This window comes from Eubalaena glacialis, chromosome 9 (assembly GCF_028564815.1).
Source record: "Eubalaena glacialis isolate mEubGla1 chromosome 9, mEubGla1.1.hap2.+ XY, whole genome shotgun sequence".
NCBI classification, from domain to species: domain Eukaryota; kingdom Metazoa; phylum Chordata; class Mammalia; order Artiodactyla; family Balaenidae; genus Eubalaena; species Eubalaena glacialis.
Genome location: NC_083724.1, coordinates 37,471,637 through 37,485,804, shown reverse-complemented (window position 1 = coordinate 37,485,804; position 14,168 = coordinate 37,471,637). Strand labels below are relative to the sequence as shown.

Below are 14,168 nucleotides of genomic sequence, written 5' to 3'. Positions count from 1 at the left end.
GTAGACTGTGCTCCTTAGGTGGCTATGTTTTGAATCATGTGACCTACCATCACACAGCTGACTGGACTAGAGTGGACATGTGATCCAAGGGCAGCCAATCCCTAGGCTGGCCATGCACTGGGAATTGGAGCCAAGAAATATGGAGAGAATTTACCAGTGGAACTGAAAAAATAAGGATGCCACGAGTTTGAATTAAGGCCATGGCAAGCCAAAGCTATATGCAAGCCCTGTTATGAGTTGGAAATATATAGAAGTGAGAAAGCCAGTTGTTAGAGGTATAAAGCAGGTGGAAATACGGAAGGACTCTTCTTGACCTTTCTAGTTCCAGGCCAAATCTGTATCTTTAAAACATACCCTTCATTTTCTTCAGGGCTTCCCAACAAGCTGATATATCAACTGATGGTCCCCAGAAGATTAGAATATTAGAGTCACCTCCCTTAGGGAGTTTCCATGAACAGAAAATGCTGAGCTGGGCAGGAAGCTGAGGATGGATGGAGTAGAGAGACCCAGCTGAGGGCCTTGAGCTGAGGTCCTATTCTGGCCACACCTGGGCAGCTACCACGAACAACACAAACTCAATGACCAGTCACTGAACTTCCTGGGGCTCCTAGGGACACACTCTACCCAATACACACATACATAACCAGGTGGTGGACACTGGCAGGCTGCCAGCCGCTTTAGGCTGGAGTCTGTTTCCTCAGTTGGCTGGAGTAAGGGACAAGCTGACCAGGGGAGATTTCCAGGCTGAAGACAAGCCAGACCACAAAGCTGGCTGAGCGGGTGGGCACAAATCTAACTTCTTTAATGGATTTCTTAAAGATGGCAACTCCCACAAGTTCAACAGGAGCAGAAGACAAGCCAGATCGCCGGCTCTCCTTTGCAGCCAGAGGGCAGAGGAAGGAGTTGGGAACCCTGGCTCCCAGCCCTAGCTCTGTGAACTGAGTTGGACGAGCCCCTTCCCGCCTCTGGGCCCCAATCTGTCCAGCTATACAAGGTCTGGCACATGGAGTTAAGTCTAGTGGATGCTCTCAGGTCTCCATGACAGCCCATAAGCCCAACTTTCTTAACTGGAAGGAAGCATCTGATGAAAGACCTCCCCTCCATGGTGTTCTGGGACCTGAAACAAAAACAGAGGGGCATGGCCACCTCCTCCACCAAAGTGGGTGTGCAGGCAAAGGAGTGGTGAAGCACCAGGGCCTGACCCTGGGTGGGCAGGCCTGGAAGCCAATGGGAGTGACAAGTCTCTGACAGCAGCACCAAGAGACCTCATCCTCCTCCGCCTGAGTCATCGCTGCCTCTCGCCTCCCCTCTCCAGAGATCAGAGCTGGAGAAGCAATTAGAGCTCAATTATCCTCACAGGGAGAGAACGGACCAGGTGGAACTCACCTCAGCCACACAGCTAGTCTGCGGAGGGGCTGAAAGCCAAGCTTTGTTCCTTTGGGGAAAACAGAAAGTCTTAGTCCTGTGCAGACTGAGTGCCTCTAACCCTGAAGACATCAAGGTGAACAAATTCAGCATTAAAAGGTAGGTACTTTAAAATAATTTTCAAATTAAGAAAAAGCCAGGTCTGGAATGAAAGGATGAGGGAGAGACAGTGAATAATAGTGAGAACTTGACTACACCAGGGAGGGAAAGACCTGGCAGGCTCACATTCCCCAGGCTGCAATGACAGTTTTCCTAGTAGGGACGCTAAGGACGGCCTGAGGGTCAGGAGTGGGGCTCAGGGCCCAGGTTGGAGATCAAGGACGCGGCCCGAGGCCAGGTCCTCTCTGCACGACCTCGCCAAGGCCGCCAGGGTCTGCGTGTTGAGCCGCTTCCGGGGAGCCCCCAAAGGCTGGTCCGGGTGGGGCCCGCGGGAGCCTGCCCGCCTCCGTGGCAGGCTCCGGCTGGTCCTTATCCCCTCCTGGGTACAGCCGCGCCTCGGGAACTCCGAGGGACCCACGCCCGCTCGGAGGCGGGGAGTGCAGTGGACGTGCGAGCCGGCCGAGCCCGCGAGCACCCCACCCCGCGGGGCGCCGAGGGGGACGCCCGGGGTCTGGATGGCTCCTCTCTGCCCGCCGGGCCCTGCGCCCTCAGTCTGGGGCTCAATACCCCCTTCTGGAAAATGGGCACAGTTATGTTTTGTGTTGATCGTAGGAGGCCCGGCTACAGGGAGGAGGGGGTGAGGGGCGGTGCGCCGCTCCCAGGCGGGAGATGACCCTCTAGCGCCACCGCGTGGCCGAGGGAGCGCATGGAGCCCGGCCGGAGGGGATGGAGATTGCAGACTTCCCAACCACCGCGAACTGAGAACCACCACAAGGGTTTCCGAAGGGAGCAGCCAGCCAGGAACCCCGGAGCTTGGCGAACTGGTGTAATATTAAAGTAATGGCGGCTAGCAACTATTGAAGGTTTGTTACGAGGCAAACACTGTGCTTAACACTTTCTAGTCCTTTTCTCTTGTAAACTCGTATTAATCTTTTTTTTTTTAATTAATTAATTAATTTATTTTTGGCTGCGTTGGGTCTTCGTTGCCGTGCGCGGGCTTTCTGTGGTGGTGAGCGGGGGGGGGGGGGGGGGGGCTACTTTTCGTTACAGTGCGCGGGCTTCTTATTGCGGTGGCTTCTCTTGCTGCGCAGCACGGGCTCTAGGGTGCGCAGGCTCAGTAGTTGTGGCGCATGGGCTTCGTTGCTCCGCGGCATGTGGGATCCTCCCGGACCAGGGCTCGAACCTGTGTCCCCTGCACTGGCAGACGGACCCTCAACCACTGCGCCACCAGGGAAGCCCACTTATTAATCTTTGAACTATTGTACTATTATTATTCCCATCTCACAGAGGAGGAAACTGAGGTTTAGAGAGAAGTCCACACTTGATGAAGAGAGCAGACCCATCACAGCCCCCAACATTTTACAAGCTAGAGACTTGGAAATGTGGAGAGAATGTCCCAGTTTTCGGTGGAACTGAAATAATCAGGGCTTTGAAGGCCCTCCCATCCCCCAGTACGCAGCTTACTCCTGTGTCCCTGCTCCTGGGAGTGGCCTCCACCTCTCCCTCTATTTTATAAAGAATGGTATCTGTAACCACAAAGGTCAGAAGCCAAAGGACAGAGCTTTTCTTCTCTGATATCCAGGAGCCTTGGCAGAGAAATGTACTTTGGGGCTTGAGAATCAGAGACAGAGGAAAGCTGAGTAGTTACGAGCATCCTGGAAGGGTGGGAAAAATCCTACATTACAGAAGGCCTGGGTTCCAGGCCCTGCTCTGCTTCCAACTGGCTATGTGATCTTGGGCAAGTCCCTTCTCTTCTCTGGGCCTCAGTTTCCCTCCTGTACAATTCTTCTAGATGATCTAATAATCCCTTTCCTTCCCCCCACCCCCGGCCTTCCTAACCCTCTTCACACCACCCCTGCCCAAACTGGCTCTGACATTCCAGAAGCAGCCCTGAACTGAGGTTGAAGGCCTCAGGTGGGAGTTGCGACCCATCTCTGAGTTTCCTCCTGAGTTCTGGGCCCTGGCACTAGGCCCTGGCAGGGCATCTGGCCTTGGCAGCTCAGGGCCATCAGAGGGGAGAAAAGCCCTGTGCCTCTGAGACGGGCCTCTGGGGGGCCTGCATTGTGATGACCTCATCCACTCTGTGACATCATCCTCTCTCCCACCCCCACTCCTCCCTGATCAACTGCTCTGCAAACAACCATCAGTCTGAATCCCAAAGGCCTGAGAAAGTCTGTTCTCCAGTACCTGCTGCTGATCTTCTGCCTCAGCCAGCAAGAAGCACCATGAAATTGGAATTCACCGAGAAAAACTACAACAGCTTCGTGCTGCAGAACCTGAACAAACAGAGAAAACGCAAAGAGTACTGGGACATGGCCCTGACTGTGGACCACCATGTCTACTTTGCACATCGCAATGTGCTGGCTGCGGTCTCTCCACTGGTGAAGAGTCTCATCTCCAACCACGACATGAAGACCAGTGATGAGCTCTTTATCACCATTGACCCCAACTACCTGAGTCCGACCACGGTGGACCAGCTCCTGGACTACTTCTACAGCGGAAGGGTGGTAATCTCCGAGCAGAATGTGGAGGAGCTGCTTCGTGGGGCCCAGTATTTCAACACACCACGCCTTCGAATTCACTGCAATGACTTCCTGATTAAGTCCATCCGCCGTGCCAACTGCTTGCGCTACCTCTTCTTGGCTGAGTTGTTTGAGCTCAAAGAGGTATCAGACTTGGCCTACTCTGGCATTCGCGACAACTTCCACTACTGGGCCAGTCCTGAGGCCTCCATGCACTTCATGCGCTGTCCACCTGTCATCTTCGGCCGCCTGCTCCGAGATGAAAACTTGCATGTGCTCAACGAGGACCAGGCTCTCAATGCCCTCATCAATTGGGTATACTTCCAGAAGGATGAGCGGGAGAAGTATTTCAAGAAGTTCTTCAATTACATCAATCTTAATGCTGTCTCCAACAAGACACTGATGTATGCCAGCAACAAACTGATGGGCGTGGAGAACAGCTCAGCCCACTCAACCCTGATTGAGAGTGTCCTTGTGGACCGCAAGCAGGAGAGGCCAACCAGCCTGCTGAGCTACCAGCGGAAAGGGGCCCTGCTTGATTCGGTGGTCATCCTAGGTGGCCAAAAGGCCCACGGCAAGTTCAACGATGCAGTGTTTGCTTATATCATTCAGGAGAACCTGTGGTTGAAGCTCTCAGAGATGCCCTATCGGGCAGCAGCACTTAGTGCCACCTCTGCTGGTCGCTACATCTACATCTCTGGTGGTACCACTGAGCAGATTTCAGGGCTGAAGACGGCTTGGCGGTATGACATGGATGACAACTCCTGGACCAAGCTGCCCGACCTGCCAATTGGGCTTGTCTTCCACACCATGGTGACCTGCGGGGGGACAGTGTACTCAGTGGGTGGGAGCATTGCCCCAAGGAGGTATGTCTCTAACATCTATCGCTATGATGAGCGCAAGGAGGCCTGGTGCCTGGCAGGGAAGATGAGCATCCCTATGGACGGCACAGCCGTGATCACCAAGGGTGACCGGAACCTGTACATTGTCACTGGGCGGTGCTTGGTTAAGGGCTACATCTCCCGGGTTGGGGTGGTGGACTGCTTTGACACCAACACTGGGGACGTGGTCCAGTGTATCACCTTCCCCATTGAGTTCAACCACCGGCCCCTGCTCTCTTTTCATCAGGACAACATCCTCTGCGTGTACAGCCACCGGCAGAGCGTGGAAATCAACCTGCAGAAGATAAAGGCCAACAAGACGACTACCTCAGTGCCTCTCTTGCCCAACAACTGCCCCTTGGATGTGTCCCATGCTATATGCTCCATTGGAGACAACAAGGTGTTTGTATGTGGAGGTGTTGCCACAGCCAGTGATGTCCAGACAAAGGACTACACCATCAATCCAAACGCCTACATGCTGGACCAAAACGCAGGCGAGTGGAAGACCCTGGCCCCCCCACCAGAGGCACTGGACTGCCCTGCCTGCTGTCTAGCCAAGCTGCCTTGCAAGATTCTTCAAAGGATTTAAACGGCTTTTTAAGTGGGAGAATAAGTAAATGCATTATTATTCACAATTTAATGAGAGATAGAAAGAGAAGAAGATGGCCTGTTGGTTCCTTCTTAGTCTTTGTTTGGCCCTAAAGATGGAGATGCTGGGCTACAGCTACCCCCAGTGGGGGGAAATTCACGGCCACTCTGTCACTGGAGGGATCCAAGCTGAGGCTGGAAGAGTCCCTGATGTGTGGGATCAAGGCATCTCCTGGGTAGTGGCTCCCAGTGGGTGGAAATTCAGGGCTACTACGTCACTGGAGAGATCCAAGCAGAGACTGGAAGGGAATCCCTGGTGGGTGAGATTGAGGCATCTCCCAGGCACTGGCCAAGGTGATGTCTGGAAGGCCCCCTATTCTATACCCCTGTAGTCACCTTGCGGGCAACTGCTAGACTGACAGTTAAAGCATTTACTTAGAGTTGTGAAGCCTCAGACTCCTCCAACACTCATTTCCCTTGAGTCTGCCTAGGAAGGCAGGGGAGGGCCAATCTCAGGTCTGGGAGAGGAGCCTCCTGGGCTGGGGAGGGGGAAGACAGTGTGAGCCAGGCTCAGGGATGCGGGCGAAGGGAGTGGGGTTGGGATGGGAGGGGAGGCAGGGTTACTTGGCTGTTGTGCTTGGCCATGCAGCTATGGTGTGTTTGTGTCTCATTTGTGGGAAAGTTGGGGGTTTACTTACAATTGTTTCCAGTAAGCAAGGTTCATTGGGAACTTTCTCCAGGAATACAAGTTCTGAGGAGCTGGGGGTGGAAGAGAGGTGAGTAATGGGAGAGAAAAAGGAACCTGCATCTCTGTTTGAGAGAAGATTGGCGATAAGGCGAGATGACGGGATGAGAGACAGGATAGTGTTGCAGTTAGGGGTCTGGACACTGGGGACAGATGGCCTGCTTCAAATACCAGTTCCATCACTTACTGGGTAATCCTGGGAAAGCTGTTGACATCTCTGTGCCTTAGTTCCCTTATCTGTAAAAGGGGGACAATAAGAGCGCCTACCTCACAGGGTGATGTGATGTGCAAAATGCCTAGGACAGTCCCTGGCATATATTAAAGTGCTGTGGGAGTACTTTTTGAAAAGAAAAAAAAGAGGAGTGAGGCAAGGGTCTAGGTTCTTGGGTCCTTATATTAAGTTAGGTTCCATAAAATGTTCTTTGAGACTCCCTACCTCAAAGTCTTAGCGAGCGCTCCTCAATTCTAACTCCCTCTTCCTTTTCATTCGTGTACTTGCATATAATCCTTTACAGTTTAGAAGAAACTGACTCACATCCTCGAACACTATATATAATCCTCATTCACCCATTCACTCGTTCATTCATGAATTTACTTGTCCACTCATCAATTCACACACACACACACACACACACACACACACCAGTCACTGAGGCCTCTCTGCAGGTCCCTGTGCCAGTGTGTATTACACTTACAGCATGGCTCATTTTGGACTAACTACATACATAAAGCCCCACAAAGCTAGTGGCTACTGTATTATACAGTGCAGGATACTTTACATATCCTCATGGTTCAAATCTGCTCCATCCCCTGCCTTTTCCCACTCAATCCTGCTTCACCTGCTTAGCAGCATCTTCCTGACTTCCCTGACAGGTGGCCTCCCTCTTCAAAGCCTACCCCTCTGCCCAAGTCTTACTTTCCTCCTTGCAGGCCAGGACCTTGGATGTCACAGCTGACGTGCTCTCCCCTGGAACTTCTCCCACGTTTCTCACTTCTCCGATCCTGGGCAGCCCCTGCCTCTGCTCACCTCATTGCGTCCCCCAGCTGGAAGAACAGGGTCTTACAGACCCACGCAGCTAAGCCCAGCTGCCCCGTCAGCACCCCACCAGGCTTGGCTGACCCCAGAGTCACCTCTTATGACATCGGATGCCATTCCCTAGTGCTGATTCTCCAACCTTCTCTGGTGTCCTGGGGCCCGGCCCTTCCTTTCTCTTTCTTCTCAGCCACTTACCTCTCATTCTGCCACCAGAACTCCAAAGAAATAGAGGTCAAATTACCTAGCACCATAAACAATCCCTTATCCCCCAGAGCTTCTGCTGCTTTTCTGCACCTCAGAGGAAGAGGTGTCCTTCCATGATTCAAAGCTGACCCCTCCCTGTCTCTCTTTTTTTTTTTTTATAAATTTATTTATTTTATTATTTATTTATTTATTTTTGGCTGCGTTGGGTCTTCGTTGCTGTGCGCGGGCTTTCTCTAGTCGCGGCGAATGGGGGCTACTCTTCGTTGTGGTGCGCGGGCTTCTCATTGCGGTGGCTTCTCTTGTTGCGGAGCACGGGCTCTAGGCACGCGGGCTTCAGTAGTTGTGGCACACGGGCTCAGTAGTTGTGTCTCGTGGGCTCTAGAGCGCAGGCTCAGTAGTTGTGGTGCACGGGCTTAGCTGCTCCGCGGCATGTGGGATCTTCCCGGACCAGGGCTCGAACCCGTGTCCCCTGCATTGACAGGCGGATTCTTATACCACTGCGCCACCAGGGAAGCCCCCCTCCCTGTCTGTTCATTCTGTGACCTCACAACTTTTCAGGCTCCCCAGTGCCCGTCTCTCTCCACATCCCCTTCCTGATGTCTTCTCTTCATCCTGTAAAGGTTCTCCTATCCTGAAGACAAACCCTCCTCAGTTGTGAGGTCCGCCTCTTGCTGTCTGTGCATCTCTCTCCTCAGCTGAGCTTCCTAAATGTTGCTTCTGCTCTCTGGCTCCAGACCAATCTCTAACCCACTCAGTCTGGCTTCTGTTCCCACCATGCCACCAAACTGTCTCCTGATGACACTGTCCTCTGTCTTTTTCTCAGCATTCTTTCTTTTCCTTGCAGTACTGGACAGTACTGGGCACTCCCACCTGCACCAGAATCACTAGAGTGCTTGCTAAAATGGGAGATTTTTAGCGTAGTGGGATTATAATTTGATATATTAACCAATGTGGCCTTTCCTTCCTCTTTCCCACATTAAAATTAGACCATGAGGCTGAAGCATCAGGGTTTATCACCTTGAGGAGGCTGACACAGCTGAATGTAGGAATCAGAGTCCAATTCTTTTGTTGCTAGGGGAACTTTAGCAATTCATAGCAGAGATTATGGTCTTGAAAGACATGACTTTTGTACTACAATCCAGGTCTTCAAACTGGGGTACATGAAGTCTTTCCAAGGGAAACTCAGACATTCACAGTTTTAAGGGAATCAGTTTCCAGATCCTCAACTTTTTCCTAAAATTGATCTGAGAATACACCTGTGGTGGAGATTTCATTCTAGCTCCCTTTTCCCGTCTTCCCTTTCAAAATTATCTGTCAAACATTTTACACACACACACACAGAGCAAACTTTAACCATCCCAAATCTTCCCAGGATGCACTGCCCCGGATGCCACGTAAGGGTATAAACTGGTGTCAGTGAAGTGTCGGTGAAGACTCCTTTCATCAAGACACCAATATCCAAAGAAGAGTTTGTTGTATTTTTCTGGCTTTTCTAGACAGTGTTTCTGCTAAGGTGTGAAATCTGGTGTTAGAAACTGGGGTATTTTGGTCCAAGTTGGGTTTTTCAGAAATGTTAAATAGCACAATGGTACGATGACATATTTTTAAAAGCTTTATTGAGGTGTAATTCACATACTACAATTCACCCATTTAAAGTATAGAATTCAATGGCTTTTATATATTCGCAGAGTTGCACAATCATTGCCACAATCAATTTTAGAACATTTTCATCGCTCCAAAAAGAAACCTTGTACCCCTTACCTGTAACACTCCAACCCCCTCATTTTCCCAGCCCTAGGCAACCACTAATCTACTTTCTGTCTCTATGGATTAGCCTATTCTAGACATTTCATATAAAATATGACCTTTTTTCTAGCTCTCACTTAGCATAATGTTTTCAAGGTTCATCCATGTTGTGGCATGTGCTAGTACTTCATTCCTTCTTACAGCTGAATACTATTCCATTGTGAGGTTATACCACATTTTATGTATCCATTTATCAGTTAGTTGATGGACATTTGGGTTGTTTCCACTTCTTGGCTATAATGAATAGTGCTCTATGAACATTTGTGTACAAGGTTTTGTGTTCACATATGTTTTCATTTCTCTTGGGTATATACATAGGAATAGAATTTTTAGATCAAATTTTAACTCTATGTTTAACCATTTGAGGAACTGCCAGACTGTTTCCCAGAGGAGCTGCATCATTTTACATTCCCACCTACAATGTATGAGGGTTCTAATTTTTCTGCACCCTCACCAACACTTCTTATTATCTGTCTTCCCAAATATAGTCATCCTAGTGGGAGAAAGTAACATCTCATTGTGGTTTTGATTTGTATTGCCCTGATGCCTAATGATGCTGGATATCTTTTCAGGGGCTTTTTTTTTTCTTAATTAATTTATTATTTATTTATTATTTTATTTTTGGCTGTGTTGGGTCTTCGTTTCTGTGCGAGGGCTTTCTCTAGTTGCGGCAAGCGGGAGCCACTCTTCATCGCGATGCGCGGGCCTCTCACTATCGCGGCCTCTCTTGTTGCGGAGCACAGGCTCCAGGCGCGCAGGCTCAGCAGTTGTGGCTCACGGGCCTAGTTGCTCCGCGGCATGTGGGATCTTCCCAGACCAGGGCTCGAACCCGTGTCCCCTGCATTGGCAGGCAGATTTTCAACCACTGCGCCACCAGGGAAGCCTCAGGGGCTTATTTTTGATTACAGTTGTTTAATAACCTTGCCTCTTCTGTGCTCGACTGTTAGCAGAGAAAGTATTACTCTTGAGGAAGAGTTCTGTGAAGACAAAACAAAGATAGCATGGCTCAGAAACATGACAGTTGTAGCGCATTATTTCATTCAGGCCACAAAATCATGACAAGTCTCTATGCCTTCCTACCTAGCCATCTATCTTAGAATATTTAAGATTTTAAAAAATATGTTAGAAAATATCCACTACCAAGCATGTCCTCTCTGCATTTTCACCATTCTCAGTAATAAGAAAGCACTCCCATTCTCCTGGGTCTATTTGCATATTTGGTACCATTTAAAGGATGATATAAAAAGTTCCACATTTATTTTCTTTTTTTTTTAATTTTTAAAAAAATTTATTATTTAATTTATTTATTTTTGGCTGCGTTGGGTCTTCGTTGCTGCGCGCGGGCTTCTCATTGCGGTGGCTTCTCTTGTTGCAGGGCGGGCTCTAGGCACGCGGGCTTCAGTAGTTGCCACGCATGGGCTCAATAGTTGTGCCTCGCGGGCTCTACAGTGCAAGCTCTGTAGTTGTGGCACACGGGCTTAGTTGCTCCGTGGCATGTGGGATCTTCCCGGACCAGGGCTGGAACCCATGTCCCCTGCATTGGCAGGCAGATTCTTAACCACTGCACCACCAGGGAAGTCCCCCACATTTACTTTCAAAAGAACAGTGTTATATCTTTGAGCAAAAGTAAATATATCAACTGTAAGTTAGACCGCTTATTGGGAATTCCTTGGCACTCCAGTGGTTAGGACTCCGCCCTTTCACTGCTGAGGGCACGGGTTCAATCCCTGGTCGGTGAACTGAGATCCCTCAAGCGCGCAGCATGGCCAAAAAAATTAAAATTAAAAAAATCAAAACAAAATTTGGGACTTCCCTGGTGGTCCAGTGGTTAAGACTCTGTGCTTCCACTGCCGGGGGCGTGGCTCTGATCCCTGGCCGGGAAACTAAGATCCCACCTGCTGTCCAGTGCGGCCAAAAAAAAATTTTTTTAATTTTATTATTAGAATGCTTTATTCAGACTTGTAAGAAACATTTAAAACCTTTTTTATTAGGGATATAACACACATAGAAAAGTGACAATACATAATTGTATAGCTTAACGAATTATTGTAAATATTATAAATATCCATGTAACCACTATTGAGTTCAAGAAATAGAATATTGCCAATACCTCAAAAGTCTCCTATGTGGCCCCCTTCCTGATTATATCCCTTCTCTCCCCTCTGACCTTTATGATAATGCCTTCCTTGCTTTTCTATATAGTTTACCATCTAAGTAAGCATTTCTAATACACAGATGAGTTTAGCCTGTCCTTGAACTTTACATAATAGAATTGTACAGTGTGAATTATTTTGTGTCTGGCTTCTTTCAGTCAAATTGTTTTCACAGTTGATCCATGTTGTTGTATGTAGGTGTAGTTCTTCCCATCCCTCTTCTGTATAGTTTTCTGTCATATGAATGTATTCTTTCATTTATCCAGTCTCCTGTTGATGGACATCTGGGTTGTTTCCAGTTTGGACAATTACAGGCAATGCTATTCTTGTGAATGTATCTTGGTGCACGTGTACTCAAGTTTATCTGGGACATATACCTAGCAGTGGAATTGCTGTCTTCATTTCTAGATAATGCCAAACTATTTTGCAAAGTGATTGTGCCAATTTACATTGCCATCAGCAGTACGTGAGAAGTCCTGTTGTTTCTACATGCTTGCCAGTACTTGGTATTGTCCGACTTTTATTATCGCCGATCAGATTATGAAGTATTATCTCCATGCAGTTTTAATTTGCATTCTCTTGATTGATAATTATAGGTTAAGCACCTTTTAATGTTTACTGGACATTTGGATTTCCTCTTTTGTGAAATCTTTGCTTTTTTCTATTTGGTTGACTATTTTCTCTTTTTGACTTGTTGGAATTCTTAATATAGCCTGGATATGAGTCCTTTACCTGTTTCAAATGTGGTAAATATCTTCTTCCACTCTGTGGCTTGCCCTTTCACTCATAATGGTATATTTTAATTTTAGTTAGTCTATTTGTCTTTTCGTTTTTGGTTACTGCTCGTGATACTTGAGGAAACCATTCTCTACCCAGAGGACACGAATATCCCATATGGATGTATAGTTGTCCCAGTACCAATTTTCCCACTTCTCTGCAGTGCCACCTTCGTTGTAAATCACGTGTCCATACGTGGGTGGACATGCTTATGAGCTCTCTTATTCCATTAGTCTATCCGTCTGACCTTATGCCAATACCACAGCCTCCATTTCTATAGCTTTAACATATCCTATACAGTTTAGAATTCATTTGTCAAGATCCCCCCCAAAAAAACTTTTGGGATTTTGGTTGTGATTGCAATGAATTTACAGATCAATTTAGGAAAATTTCATATATTTAGAATATCAGTTTTTAAAATTCACGGACGTGGTATGTTTCCATTTTGGGGAGTCTTCTTTAATTCCTCTTAAAGTTTTATACTTTGTAGAGGTCTTACACAACTTTTGTTAGATTTATTCCTAGGTTTTTGATGTTTTAAAATTAACAAATGTTATTAAAATATATATAGTTATGTATATTATATATAATATTCTTTTAAAAATATGTAGTATTCTATTAAAAATTCATTTCCTCTTTTTATAGTTAGTCTATAGAAATACAGTTGATTTCTGTATATTCATTATGTACTTAGCAGATTGTAGGAGATGTTTAGATATTCTAGATGTGAGCCCTTTATCAGTTGTACATGTGGTAAATATCTTCTCTCCACTCAATATGAATCACAGCTCTAAATGTAAAATGTAAAACTACAAAACTTCTGGAAGAACACATGGACAAAATCTTTGTAACTGGGGGTTAAGCAAAGATTTCTTAAATACGACACCAAAAGCATGATCCATTTAAAAATTGGTAAATTGGACCTCATCAAAATGAAAAACTTTTGCTCTGGGAAAGGCACTGTTAAGGGGATGAAAAGACAAGCCACATATTGAAGAAAATATTTGCAAATCACCTATCTGGCAAAGGACTTGTATCCAGAATATGGAAAGAATTTGTAATAATTTATTTGGAGATATTTCCATAGTTTCCATATACACAATTATATCATGTATAAATAATGACTTGTTTTTTTTTAGGGAAGTTCCCTCTATTCCAAGTTGCTAAAAGTTTTTATTGTAATAGATGTTGAATTATCAAATATTTTTCTGAATCTATTGAAATGAGCATGTTTTTTCCTTGTTTTAGGACAATTCACTTTTATTAATTTTTCAATGTAAAACCATCCGTCCATTCCTGGGATAAACCTAACTTGCTTATGACATATTACATATATATTTTTATATAAAATACAATATACATTTATATAATTATTAGCCTCAGTAATTATATAATTTCTTTAAAATATTACCGGATTCCATCCACTATATATTGACTCAGGTTTTTACTTGTGAAGTTCTCATATGGAGCTATTGTAAACGGTATTTTCAATTTTTTAGTTTCTAATAATACACTGCTAGTACTATATAGAAATACAATTGATTTTTGTGTGTCGACCATATACCTTGCAACTTTGCTGAACTCACTTATTTTAGGAGTTTATTGGGTAGATTTCTTGAAATTTTCTATGTAGACAATCATGTCATCTACAAATAGGGACAAATTTATTTCTTCCTCTCTAATCTGTATGCCTTTTATGTCTTTTTCTTGTCTTGCTGTGCTGGCTAGGACTTCCAGTACAATGTTGAATAGGAATGATGAGTGGGAACATCCTTGACTTATCCCTGATCCTAGGGGGAGAGCATTCAGTCTTTCACCATTAAATAGGTTTTTCATAGATGTCCTTTATCAGGCTGAGGAAGTTCTGCTCCATTCCTAGTTTGCTGAGATTTTATAAAAAGTGAATGTTGAATTTTGTCAAATATTTTTTCT

General features: G+C 46.4%; 1 protein-coding gene across 1 annotated transcript; it reads left to right on the top strand.

The window, feature by feature from the left end:
* The first annotated feature begins 3,749 nt into the window (after nucleotides 1-3,749).
* CCIN (calicin) lies at nucleotides 3,750-5,516 on the top strand. Its single transcript, XM_061201139.1, has one exon. It carries the CDS (start codon nucleotides 3,750-3,752, stop codon nucleotides 5,514-5,516), a length of 1,767 nt encoding a protein of 588 aa, XP_061057122.1.
* Nucleotides 5,517-14,168: the final 8,652 nt, after the last annotated feature.